The 14128-nt window shown below is 32.9% G+C and overlaps 1 protein-coding gene and 2 long non-coding RNA genes across 3 annotated transcripts; all 3 read right to left on the bottom strand.

Moving 5' to 3' along the window:
* Positions 1–87: 87 nt before the first annotated feature.
* LOC110904554 lies at positions 88–2828 on the bottom strand. Its single transcript, XR_004879704.1, has 3 exons — positions 2682–2828; positions 1311–1395; positions 88–318 (listed from the first exon to the last, which is right to left on the bottom strand). It is a non-coding gene; the product is annotated as an uncharacterized LOC110904554 (long non-coding RNA).
* A 1355-nt stretch (positions 2829–4183) lies between these two features.
* On the bottom strand, positions 4184–6879 carry LOC110907681 (replication protein A 70 kDa DNA-binding subunit E-like). The gene is made up of 11 exons (XM_022152628.2): positions 6727–6879; positions 6363–6630; positions 6149–6248; positions 5932–6059; positions 5723–5807; positions 5495–5627; positions 5201–5409; positions 4979–5099; positions 4652–4732; positions 4476–4544; positions 4184–4405 (listed from the first exon to the last, which is right to left on the bottom strand). The coding sequence occupies exons 1-11, from the start codon at positions 6877–6879 to the stop codon at positions 4184–4186; spliced, it is 1569 nt and encodes a 522-aa protein (XP_022008320.2).
* Positions 6880–9905: 3026 nt separating this feature from the next.
* LOC110906159 lies at positions 9906–10468 on the bottom strand. Its single transcript, XR_002573707.2, has 3 exons — positions 10392–10468; positions 10226–10305; positions 9906–10131 (listed from the first exon to the last, which is right to left on the bottom strand). It is a non-coding gene; the product is annotated as an uncharacterized LOC110906159 (long non-coding RNA).
* Positions 10469–14128: the final 3660 nt, after the last annotated feature.

Raw genomic sequence — 14128 nt, 5'->3', positions numbered from 1 at the left:
GCATAAGGTTTAAGTCCAACCATGGTTTTCCCCACCATACTTGAATCTCTTAAACCAGGGCTCTGATACCAACTTGTAACACCCTAGTTACTAATTAACAATTTTATATGTAAACGCCAACAATTAGATGTGTAGTTAAGCCTACACATACTATAAAAATACGAATTTATTAAAACTTTTACAATTCATAAGTTATTCTACATAACGTGGTTGAATTCGTTGTTTAAAATTTGCAAAGTGTTAAAGTGCGGAAGCATGTATCTATATTGTGTTCGGTCCTTCGTCGAGCTTGATCGTCTTCCGGCATCCAAAATGTACCTACATTTCAAAAACACGAAATGCTTTAGTCTTACGGGCTTTAAAACGTGTCCAAACGAGTCCGGGAAACCGTTGATTCCAAAAAAACAAAAATTTGAAAGTGACCTCCACCGTAAGTTACGGTGGCACCGTAAGTTACGGTGGCACCGTAAGTTACGGTGGCCTCTGTAATAAAATTTTCCTACCGTACAACAGTAGGCAACCACCGTAAATAATTCAGCTCCACCGTAACTTACGGTGGCACCGTAAGTTACGGTGGCCCCTGCATTCAGCCTTTCCATTTTGCCGTAATTGACACGAAATCTTTCGTATCTTTAAATTCGCTTGTCCGTTTGACCTACCATTTCTTCCTACATGTTTGTAATTTGATTCTCCATCATATGGAGTTAAAGTCCGACATCCGGCTTAATAAATTTTGAGACTTTTATGCATTCGGCTTATTACCTTTTTACAAGATTTTGACCCATCTACGCTTAAATGCATATTTCGACCCGTTAGAGAGAATTTAATCATTTAAGTTTAAATCCCACTCTCTACTTTCACATGTCATTTTTCTACATTAAGGTATTCACATATCTTCCACCAAATTTACGCGTACCTGGCGCGGGTCAAAGTATTGACCAGTTTTAATACCTTGCCTTAATAATTTGCTGATTCATAGCCACGTAAATTCCATAAGCCGTTTTACCCTGTGAGCATTAGACTCGACATGCACTTGTTAGTCGTTATTCGTCAAATGGTGTTAACATTACCATTTGACCTGTTTAGTCTAAACGACCAACATTTTGCACTTATATTTGAATGGTCTTTATTTACCATTTCATTATTTAACCCATTTCGCCCCTTTTTGCCATTAAAGATGGTTTTTATCCTTTTATTCGTCCCGACCCGTATCATTTCGTGTTGGAACCCATATTTCGGATATAACCTTGGTCGTGTTTATAATCTATAAAGTAAATACGTATCCAAAAAAAAGTGTAAGCTTTACTTACCTCGCGTCCGCGCAAACATTCTTCGCATCCATGATCCGTTTGACCCGTTCCTTTTCAAGCTCCCACCTAGCTTGTTTAGAGTCAACTATATCATAACATCCATAAGATGGTTAGATTGGTCATTCTATATAATGGCCATCACCTTATGGACCCCCCCTTTTTTTTACACACTTATAAATCAAAGCATGCCATATACTCAACAACTAGTTTCATACCATAATTATTTTCATTCACTAATCGTTTGACCTGTTAGTGAAATTACTTATATAACAAGTTAGTAAGTGATTTTAAACACTTTAAGCATGTCACATAAAGTGCTATTTGTTCCTAACAATAAATACTTCATGACTAAACAAGTATACGCAATCATATGCCTTTTCCGGATTAATAATAACATTATTAATGTGCAGCGATTTTTCTATTCAGCTGCTGTAATCGACCATTATGACCCATTTAAAGTCCGAACAAGATTAACATGTTCAAAAATGGATCGTAGAAAACTTCAATACCTTCGCAAGCATATAAGGTACACCTTCTAACGAATTTTCTATGATTTTATATGATTTTTATAAAATCAGCACAGCAACTATATTTTCATTTTTCAATCAGCTTTTAAGTTTTCTGAACAGCAGTTTTAATCACATTTTTGACCTCTTTAACAACCACATTTGTTTCTTATGATTGAAAACAGTAAAAATTTACTTCATAAGCTTTCCGAAAAGGCATAGAACACCCAAATCGGATAAACGGTTGATTTTATATGATTTTTTTAAGATTAGTCAAAATCCATATAAAAAGCTACGGAAATCATGTTTAGCTTCCTTTCAAATTCGACCCAAACCATCAAATGCAACCTATTTCCATGGCTATAACCATTATTAAACTCTTGGTAATGGTTAGAAACCTATAACACAGTGATTGTAGGCTAAGAGATGTCAAAAATATCATCTATTTCAGCACTTTAGTTTTCATTTAGGCATTTTAACAAACACCTAGTGTGCAAGATTCGTATACTTCTTTTGTCAAGTTCTTGATTAACTTCCAACCAAGCTTCAAGCATCAATTTCAAGCCCTTATGTCTAGTGTTTATAAGTTACAACTAGAACTTGCATTACTTACCTAATGTTCATCTATTTTAACACTATAATTCTAGTGTTCATACCATATTCATAAAACCCACTTAGCACCTACATAACTAGTTAACCAAAACACTAATTTATGGTGCTAAATTAGCGAGTTTACATCTAGGGTTTGTTTTCAAGAAATCATACAACACTAATTCAGCCATAGCCTCTCTAATCCATACATAATTCGCGATTATGAAGATTACTCAAATTTTACAACTTCACAAATCATCAAATTTTTACATACCTTATGATCCCCACGACTAGGCGATCAGGAATTTGTAATCATGCAGACGATTCGGGCTTGATTTGAGCTTCGATTTGGAGGATTTGCTGAACTAGGGTTTGAGCTCTCCTGGCTCCTTCTTCTGATCGTATACGTACACACATGTATGTGTGCTTTTTTTTTTATTTAAGTGTTTTAATAAAACACTTCTCTAGTTGCCCATGTTTAGCCCCTCAAGTTTAGAGATTCATAAATGAAACTATAACCCATAGCTTATTATTTAGTTACTCATTACTAACTTGGTTAATTTTACCTAGTTAACTTAGTGGGTTCCGGGAGTTAAAACCCGTTTTATTTTAAGTCCCGTTAAATCGGGCCTTTTATCCATTCTATTTTCCTGGAAGCTCTTATTCACCTTTAATTAATATTAGGATTATTCACTTGATTCCTAATATTTTCCGGTTTACTTTTACCGCTAACGGTACTTTCCCCGTCTTTAGTATTAACAGGGTTTAATTTCCAAACCTGTTTTCGGGGTGTTACACAGGAACATTAAAAAAATAGAAGAAAACAGTGGTTTTTAAATTTTGAATTACAGTATGTAATACCTAGGGATTAAACATAACCTCAAAAAATTATAATATTGCATTTTATTATTTTGTAATTAAAAATCATTTCATGAAAAGCAAAATAATATTGTTTCATATTATTGAATTAATTATTCCAAATAATCTATTACATTGATAAAAAAACTTAACAACAAATTTTGTAATCTTTGTGGAATGTAAATCGGATGTTCATCGGTTAGGTTTATGGTTTATTTGTATATGATTTAAGTTAAACGGTGTTTTTTCAGTTATCCAAATAAACTAAAGAAAACAAATAAAATAAAACATGGATTGATAAACCAAACAAAAAACCAAATAAAATGGGTTTGAATTTACGCTTCATACTTGGTTACGATTTTTCTTAACAACATACTTTGAACGACTTACAGAAAATTTGAAGTATATAAAAAACCTATTGAATGAGATTACTTAAATAAGTTAATGGGAGAAACAGGCATAAATTCAATATTTTTTTTAAACTGTAACATATGACGGATACTTACTAAATCTTGGTGGGCAGGGATAACGGTAAAAACCAATAAAGAACAACCACATCCACTGATAATCCTATATAAGTTATGAGATAAGATAATAAGATTAAAATTGCTTAAAGATTACAAATGTTTGTAGATAAAAAAGTTGTTAATTGGGTATATACAATATATATATTATAAATTGTTGCTACTATTCATACACATAAGTTTTAAACATAAATATTGACTATTGAACATCTCAATATTTATTTAACAATATACATTATAATAAGCAGATAAGTTTTTAGGAATTCAAAACCACATAATCAGTCCAAAACATAACCCACCAAACACCCAAAAGCAACAAAACGAAAACCATAAGTTCAACATGGCAACAGCATATGAAATCAACACGTAAATGTATTTGAAAATACAGAAGACACTATTTCTCAATCTTTGGAATCAAAAGCGTTGAAACACCAGCATCTTCATCCTGAGAGAGTTCATCACTAATGCGGCGCTTTGTCGAGGAGTTACCTAATGCATCATCCACATCGAACACTTCACGAATACTACGTTTTGTTTCATCAGAAGACGGATTCTCAGTGCCTACAAGTGCTTGGGATGCAGGTGTAACATTGTCACCGCAGTATGACATCTCATCCTGATATAAAAAGACAATAAGTACTAACGTTTAAAAAAAATTAGTACAAATAAGGAAATTCTCATATTACCTTCATAAGGTCAACAGGAGTAGACAAACTGCAGGAATCTGGAACATCCAACGATTCGGACTGTTCATGCTTTAAGTACATAATACACAATAACATAAAATACACACAATGGTATAAATATATTTTAAAACGATATGAATATCAAATTAAAAGAATGACATAATGAAGATTTAGACCTGGTTAAGATTGAATTTGGAGCAGAGCGCGGAAAGGATCTCATCATCGTTAGTGGCCATTGAAATACCATAGTTTTCAACCTGATGCTCAATGTTATAGTCTTTAACACTTATGATGAAAACATACCTCTTTCCAATCAATGTGTCAAAAATCTCAGGATATGGGTTCGGTATCTCTCCAGAATTAACAACTTATGATTTTATAAAAATTAATATAAATTACAATGAGCAGAATGATTCCATAATTGAGAACATACAATTTTATAAAAATTAATTTTAAATTATATATAGTACATGGCCAAATAACTGAATGCATGTATTTGTTACCTGATCTTGAATTGAAACTAACTCTTTGGCAGTTTTCTGAAGAATCTTGTAAGCTTCAAAATCAAACAGTGTCAAAGACACAGTACCGGAAGAGTCTTGCACCCTAATAGGTATCTTGAACCTATCAAAGTTAAAAACAAATGAAAACATTAGTATTACTAATAACAAAAGTGTGGTTCATATTAGTATTTAGTATAAGGAAATAAAACTGTAATCTCAAACCGGGGAATAGAATAGATGTCGACTCCTTCACATTTATCATTTGTACACACCAACGATTTTTCATGATAAACATCAGATAAACCATCCGGATTTTCTTTCGTTACAAATCTTTCCTCCACACCTGACTTACAGTGGTTACAACCATTGTAATACCAAAGTTTATCAGTGCATATAGCTGTGATTGTGCCAACAACCAAAACCTTCTTTGTCTATCAACATCAAAGAAAAATAATTACACTTAGAAAAGACTTTTAAAAAACTCAGCATGTAGAGTACTTATAAGAAAATACACACCGTTGATATGGTTCCAAGGAAACCAATAAGCATGAAATCAGGGTTATTAAGAAACTCATCTTCAACACTTGAGATAACGATTGAACCAACATGATCATTTGATGAAGATGAAGCATAAATTTTCTCTACATACCTAAACAGATTCATGTGATCAAATTAAAACGTAAAAAATAAATGTAAGTACAAAATAATACTTTTCAATGTTTATATGCATATTACTAACTATACCTCTTCCTAAAAGAGGATATCTCTTCAATGTCAGTGTCAATAAAAAGTCTGCTTAGCTCAAAGCCGTTTGCAACACCACGCCTGCCTGAATTTAAAAATAAAACCAAATATAGATCAATATAAATAGTGTCAAATTTAAAACATATAAGTAAATCTAAAGATAAATCTATAACAATAAAAAAATTAAACTAATTAAGTTTAAATTGTACCTTTGTAAAGGTTGACCATACCAAAATGACAAAGGATAACAACATATTTCTTTCGTTTCTTATCATTCATGTAAGCAAACATGTCAATAGCAAAACCATCCCACAAAGTAACCGGACACTTTTGGCCTCTAAAATATTAACATAAAACATAATAACATCAAGCAACCTTATAATGGTTTAAACGTCAAAATGCAACAACTTAATAAAAAGAACGCACTCAATGTCTTCAAGTCTAAGATTAAGTCTCTTTCCCTTGCTCCCATCCTTCTTTGACGTATCCTCTAGATTGAAACATACATCCACATAACCAATCCAATCTATAAACAAAAATATATTGTGAAAAGAAAACAGCATTAAGAAGTGATAACAATAAAAGAAAAAAAAACAATAAGACAAAACAATAGATATATATCATGTAGTGATTTACATACCAATAACTGTATTAACTTCAAATTTATTTTTAACAACATCCTTGAGGTTAACGAAATTAAAACGGTATTTCAGTCCAGACCAGTCAAAGCATTTCTCAACAGAAGTATAGAAATACAGTGATATTTTGTCATTTCTCTTGGTATACTTAGCAGCGGACTTATTAGTAGCAAGAGAAGGTTTGGTGATAAGAAGATATTCATCCAACTGAAGAAATTCCTTGAATTTTCCTAGCATCTTATGCAAACAACTGGCTTGAATCATAGTTCCCTAAGAATATGAAACATCCGATTAAATAAAAAAGGTGTTATATTCATTTGGATATTCATATGTCCAAAAAAATTATAAGACAACTATATACGGTACCATCTCATCCATGAAGATCATATCAGGACGATATATTTCATTTTTGTTATTATTCATCATCTTCTTCGAAATGCTAACAATATTCACTCTAATCGAATAGTTGTTTGAGAATGTATTAAGATCGTTAAGCATGCTAACCTTTGCAACCTCCATTTGAAGACTGTACATAAAAAAAAGAATATGCAAAATATAAGTATTGTTAAACGTAATATGATAATACAATAAGCATGGATGTTCTTAAAAAAATATCAAGGTTGGAATTCAAGCTTACCGATTATCCAATAAAAATTTTAACTGAATGAAGTGGCAAATGTAATTTCAAATGTAGGGAGAGTATATCTTTATATGCTGGTTTATTAAAGTAATAAAATATAAGAAATGATATGCAAAGTAGACAAAAAAAAAGAGAAAGAACGTCAATTTTAAATTACCATTTTGTATATTTAGATTTTCAAAATTACTGACTTGATTTCAAAGCACTTGTCATAATTTCTTTTCTATATTTTATTTTAAATTTAATTAAGAAATAATAACCGTCAATTTGAAATTCACATTTTGCTTAACTCAAATGTCCAAAGCTCAAGAAATTAGCATTAATTACTGATTTGATTTGCAACAAATAGTCATTAACATCCAAGTGTATAGGAATTTTATTTTAAATTCACATTTTACTTAACTAAATATAAATACTTAAACACTGTTAACATCCAAGTGTATAGGAATTTTATTTTATTAAAATAAAGATGAAACAACTGTTCAATTAATAGTACAGATGAAACCACTGAAGTGATGTGATAAAAACAACTGTTCCTAAACACTGTTACATATAAACACTGATGCCATAAAAATGGTTACATATAAAACACTGAGGTGATGACAACTAACAACCTAACAGTCTATAAAACATTCATGGGGTAAACACTGTTACATATAAACACTGTTAACATAAACAAATAAACAAACATAGAATAACTAAAGTTGATGCTGAACCATTGTTGTAGTTTGACATTGTTGTTGGACGTCATAAATTTCAGATTTAATTTCAAAGGTAAAAGTAGTGTATATTCTTACATGCTGCTTTATTAAAGTAATTAAATATTAGAAATGATATGCAAAGTAGGAAAAAAAAGAGAACGGAAATTTGAAATTACCATTTTGAATATTTTGAATTTCAAAATTACTGATATTGTCAGTAACTACTGACTTGATTTGAAAGCAAATGCCATAATGACTTTTTTAAATTTTATTTTAACTTTAATCAAGATATAATAACCGTCAATTTGAAATTCAAAATTTGCTTAATCAAATGTCCAAATCTCAAGAAATCAGCATTAATTACTGATTTGATTTGAAACAAATAGTCATTAAGAATTTTTTTTATTATTTTTTAATTTAACTTTAAATTTTATCATAAAAATAATGTTGGTGGAACTCTTATGTAACTGGAATGTAAAGATTAGGTAAAATGGTAATTTGATTGTAATTCTAGTTTTCATTTGATAATTTCAATGTATCACAAATTAACAACATCAGTAATAAAAATGTGAGCACTGACTATTTTATAGGGAAACCGCTGATGGTCAATATCAGTGAATGTCAACAATGTAAAAGTGAACAGTGGCTATTTTTTCCAATCAGTGGATACCAACCACTTTTCGAAACCCTGATGTTCAGTCAGTCAGTGGTCAACATGGAGATTGAAGAAACAGAGGTTGTATTTCAGCAGTGGAGTACTTGAACAATCAAATGTGATAAATAGTGTTACATATAAACAACAGTCCTAAACACTGTTACATATAAACACTGATGCCATAAAAATGCTTACATATAAAACACTGAGGTGATGACATCTAACAACCTAACAGTCTTTAAAACATTGATGCGGAAAACACTGTTACATATAAACACTGTTAACATAAACAAATAAACAATAGAATAACTAAAGTTGATACTGAACCACTGTTTTAGTTTGACACTGTTGTTCGACGTCATAAATTTCAGATTTAATTTTCAAAGGTAAGTAGTGTATATATTTATACGCTACTTTATTAGACTAATTAAATATTAGAAATGATATGCAAAGTAGGAAAAAAAAAGAGAACGAAAATTTTAAATTACCATTTTGCATATTTTGAATTTCAAAATTAATGATATTATCAGTAACTACTGACTTGATTTGAAAGCAAATGCCATAATGACTTTTTTAAAATTTATTTTAACTTTAATCAAGATATAATAACCGTCAATTTGAAATTCAAAATTTGCTTAATCAAATGTCCAAAGCTCAAGAAATCAGCATTAATTTCTAATTTGATTTGAAACAAATAGTCATCAAGAATTTTTTTTTTATTTTTTAATTTAACTTTAAATTTTATCATGAAAATAATGTTGGTGGAACTCTTATGTAATTGGATGTCAACAATGTAAAAGTGAGCAGTGGCTATTTTTCCGATCAGTGGATACCAACCAGTTTTGGAAACACTGATGTTTGGTCAATCAGTGGTCAACAGGGAGATTGAAGAAACAGAGGTTGTATTTCAGCAGTGAAATATTTTGAATAATCAAATGTTTGAACCAATTTCAAGAATACTATACCCAAACAATCAAGATGAGGTGCTTAATATTCATCCAAGTGTATAGGAATTTTTTTAGTATAAAAATGAAACAACTGTTCAATTAATAGTACAGATCAAAACACTAAAGTGATAGGATAAATTATGTTACATATAAACACTGTTAAAATAAACAAAGATAGAATAAACACTGTTAACATAAACAAAGATAGAACAACTAATGTTGATGGGGAACCACTGTTGTTGGAGAGTGTTTCACATTTAGTTGATCAGTGCTTGTCTGGACTTTGGTCTTGATCAGTGGTTTTTCATAATTGAACAGTGGATGATGTTTATCAAACTTTATGTACAACCATCATTATATCCAACACTTGTTAGGCAAATCAGTGATTTGCCATATTAACTTGTTATAACCACTATCATTGTAGGAAACTTAGCTGGGCAGTGCCTATTGTAGGAAACTTCAGTTTACCTACAAAAACTGATGAATTTAGAATAAATAACGCAAATTATTGTTAAGTCAAAAGGCTGATGGAAAACTTTTTAAGCACTGCTAGTAATTAAAACACCGATAGTGATTAACAAAACTACGTTTAATTGCTCAAATTGAGATGACGGGAGATCGGCAAAGGATTACAAATGAATCAATGCACCAATAAACAGTAAATCAAAACGTTAGAAATACCAAAAAATAAATCACACCAATTTAAGTTACCTTGGTGATGTCCTAAACTTTTGTACTGGTATCACCTATCAATACACCTGGTATCACCTTTCACATTTCCATCTCCTCAACAACCGTCCGGCAGAGGTTGCTTCTAATCAACAAACTCTATAAACCAACAAAAAAGCTTTAGAAAGACAAAGTACAAAACATATCAAAATAAATCTACTTGTAATCACATGATACAACAAAGCAAACATACCAGAGTCACCGATTAAGAGGAGCTTGTACAAAAGCGTTCATCGAGTACGATAAGAAACCCTAGGAGATCTGTTTCTTCTTCTGAGGATAGAAAAGGCTTCATCATGTTCAGTATGAGAAAATAGATAAAACGAAATAAAATTTCTGAATAAAAAAATAGATCTTACATGATTATTCTCTTCTTCAACCACTCGACGGTACATGATTTAGGGTTTCAAACGCAGATATATCCAATAGAAGTAACCTCTGTCGTACATTGTTGAGGAGATGAATATGAGAAGAAGAAGAAGAAAGATAAACATCAGAGAGGATAAACATCGATCGGAATAGAGCAGAGCAGAGAGAGAAAGAAAGCATTAGCCCTAAATGAGTAAATGAGGGATGGTATAAATAGAGGATGGCAGTGGTACTGTTGGGCGGGAAAAAAGAACTGAGGATGCCCTAATTAAGTGACACGTGGCCCAAATAACTTTCATTTATTATATATAATAGATTTCAGACAGTGTCCATTCCCTATATAATTGGTGAGTTTTGTACTTTATGTTTCCAAATGCTACATTGTTTGTCTTTTTGGTCTAACCCAATTAGTTTTTTTCATTATGGAGGTGGCAGGTGCAGGTGGTGATGGGGGTGGGAGGAGGTAGGGTGGTGGTGGGAGAGAGGGAGAGGTGAGAAAGGGGGAGAGAATGAGAGAGAGTAGGTTTTTTTTGTGTGTGTATATATATGTGTATGTATTTCTAATCCTTTTTAAGTTATTTATACAATTAGTCCCTGTAATGGTAAAATGACAAAATTGCACTCATGTTCAAGGTTCGTGACTAGATTTAACAAAAAAAACTATCTGATTAGCCAAAAGGACAAACTGTGTAGTATTTAGAAAGAAAAAGTATAAAACTCATCAATTTTAAAGGCAAATGATATATCTGAAATTAAGTATAAAGATAAAAGACAAATTCTTACGATTCACTCTAATCTATATGATAGATGATTATTGCTTTAAAATAGTAACACCGGGAAGATTGGTGTTTTGTTCTCAAGGTTCAGCTCCTTGCAAGATATTTGAATATACTTAGACCAGAGGGTATGGGGGCCGTCCCCATGCCCGTCCTCCCGCCCCCGCCCCAAACTCTCCACCCTCCAGCCCCGTCGCCGCCCAAGCCCCGTGAACTTCGTCCTCCCCACGCCGATTTCGTCAGGCCTCCTTCCTCTCTCCTCACACACACACGTCTATACATATATATATATATATATATATATATATATATATATATATATATATATATATATATATAAAGGGGTTCATCCCCCACTCCCCTAGGTCCATCCCCTTCAAGCCCCTTCTACGTGACGGTGACGTGGTGGCCCATCCCCTTGAGGATGAGGCTCTCCATACCCACTAGTCTTAGATGGTAAAAAGAATATACTTAAATGCTAAAAGCTAACATTAAATGGTAAAAGCTAATATTCGTCATTAAAAAGAGGAGCTTCATATATAGTATAGATTAGACACGGTAAAAAGAATATACTTAAATGGTAAAAGCTAATATATTTGAAACATATACGAATAATGTAAATTGGAGAAAAATGCAATTTGCATCTCTGTGGTATGTGCCAAACATCAACCTGAGCCCCTAAATTCATTTTTTGGTTTTTTGAGTCCCTGACCTTATAAATTCATAACAGTTTGAGTCCTTTTGTCACACTGCCGTTTGTTTGACTGTTTGAGCCAGGGGTAAGACCGTCTTTTGGATTTCTTTCCCTTCTAAAAATCCCAAAATTCAGTATTAAGCCCTAATTTAGTCCCGCCAAAAACAAAGACAGTTGATTGTGCCAGAGAGAAACCCCAAATCGATGGTGTTCACATGGTGACTTCGTCCTCAAGGTGAATACTACGATCCTGAAGATATATATGGTAAGTTGATTGTGTCTTCCTCCTCAGGGGTATAGTCTATTTTCGGTTTGTTGAGAATGAGTTTGATGTTTTGATCATTTGTGTTAACAGGGAATGAACCCAGACTATTTTCGATAAAGATTAACCATGGAGGTGAGTTTACTGATTATCCAGGAAGAGAGTATGTCAACGGTAAGGTTAGTTACATTGACTGGGTTGAGTTTGAAAAGTTAAGTGTTGCTGTTCTTCGTGAAATGCTGAAAGATACAGGTTACTCTATAGATGATGTGTTCAATTATTTTGTTAAAGATCCTAATGTGTGTTTGGATTTTGGTCTTAGACACTTTACTGATGATGATGAGTTAGAGTATGTGTATGACCAACTTAGAAAAGGATGCAAGTTAGTAGATTTGTATGTTGAAATAGGAGACTCTAGAATCAAGGATTCAACTGCAATGAGCCTGGCTTTACTAGATAATGTGGGTGAAGATAATGTGGTTGAGGGTGAGTCAGAAAGTAGCGAGGCAGTTTCTGAGGGTGAGTCACAAAGTAGTGATAAAGAGAACAGTGATGAAGACGATCCAGATTACACATTTGATCAGGAACCAGATAATCTAGTGTTTGATTATGAAGTAGATACGAGTCAGTTCAAGGCATGTGTTGACTTTGATCCTGATGAAGTCAATGAGATAATTAAGGATGCTAGAAATGAGAATACTGAAGAAGAACTTAGGCAGGAAGATATAACTTGTGATCATGAGGATTTTAGTGATAAAGATGATAACTGTACACTGCTGGACAAGGTTGCGAAGAAGGTAAGGAATAAGAGAAAAAATACAGGTAATGTTAGTGACTCATACCTCCCATTTTCAATTGGTCAATTAATACCAGATAAACAACAGTTGAATGACATGGTTAAGACATATGCTGTTAAGAGTAGAAGGCAGATTTATATATTAAAAAATGATAAGTTGAGGTTCAGAGTTATTTGTCTTGGGACTAATCCTACTTTGGGTTCTGGTGAGGGACAGAATAGTAAAGTTTGAGGGCTAGGGTTAAAACAAGATAAAAGGCACTTGAAGCCCACTTGTCCTTGGGCGGTTCAGATCTCCAGGAGAACTGAAAAGGAATCTTGGTGTGTGAAAACCATTCCCTCACAACATCATTGCCTCCAAACAAGAGAAGTGGGCCTGTACACTATGTCTCAGATAACGAATAAGATCCAACCCATGATCGAGTCAAACCCTGGCATGCCTTTGCTGGCCATAGAGGATATACTTGTGAAGAACCATCAGGTGAATGTTTCAATCCAGAAAGTGTTTAGGGCTAAAAGAATTGCTACAACAAGGATCATTGGAGATTATAGAGAGCAGTATGGTATCCTAAGGTCTTATTGTGAAGCACTGTTGACGGCAAATCCAGGTAGCACAATTAAAATAGATTGTGAACCCTGTGCTAACCCTTGTCTTCCTACTAGGCAATTCAAGAGATGTTATGTTTGTTTTGCTTCGATTATTAGGGGGTTCAAGATGTGTGGTAGAGAAATATTGGGACTAGATGGATGTTTTATGAAAGGTCCATTTCCTGGACAGATTCTTACTGCAGTTGGTGTAGACGGCAACAACGGTATATATCCTGTAGCATATGCTTTAGTGGAGGCTGAAACTTTTAAATCTTGGGAATGGTTTTTGGAATTACTCAAAGATGATCTTGGCTTAGCAGACAGTACCAACTTCACTTTCATCTCAGATAGGCAAAAGGTATGGCATTTTATCATTTAAATGTTTATGGCATTTTATCATATCTAACTTACATTGTCTGAGGCAGGGACTACTTCCTGCATTATCCAAAGTGTTCCCAGACTATGAACACAGGTTCTTTTTAAGACATATCCACCAGAATCTGAAGAAGGATTGGCCTGGTGATTTGTACAAAAACTTGTTGTACGGAGTAGCATGCAAGACATCAATGCCATATTTTGAAAAGTCAATGGAAGAAATGAAGATTGCAGAG

Source organism: Helianthus annuus, chromosome 14 (genome assembly GCF_002127325.2).
Source record: "Helianthus annuus cultivar XRQ/B chromosome 14, HanXRQr2.0-SUNRISE, whole genome shotgun sequence".
Taxonomy (NCBI): Eukaryota; Viridiplantae; Streptophyta; class Magnoliopsida; order Asterales; family Asteraceae; genus Helianthus; species Helianthus annuus.
The sequence above is the reverse complement of the archived record's forward strand: the minus strand, read 5'-3'. Positions and strand labels throughout refer to the sequence as shown.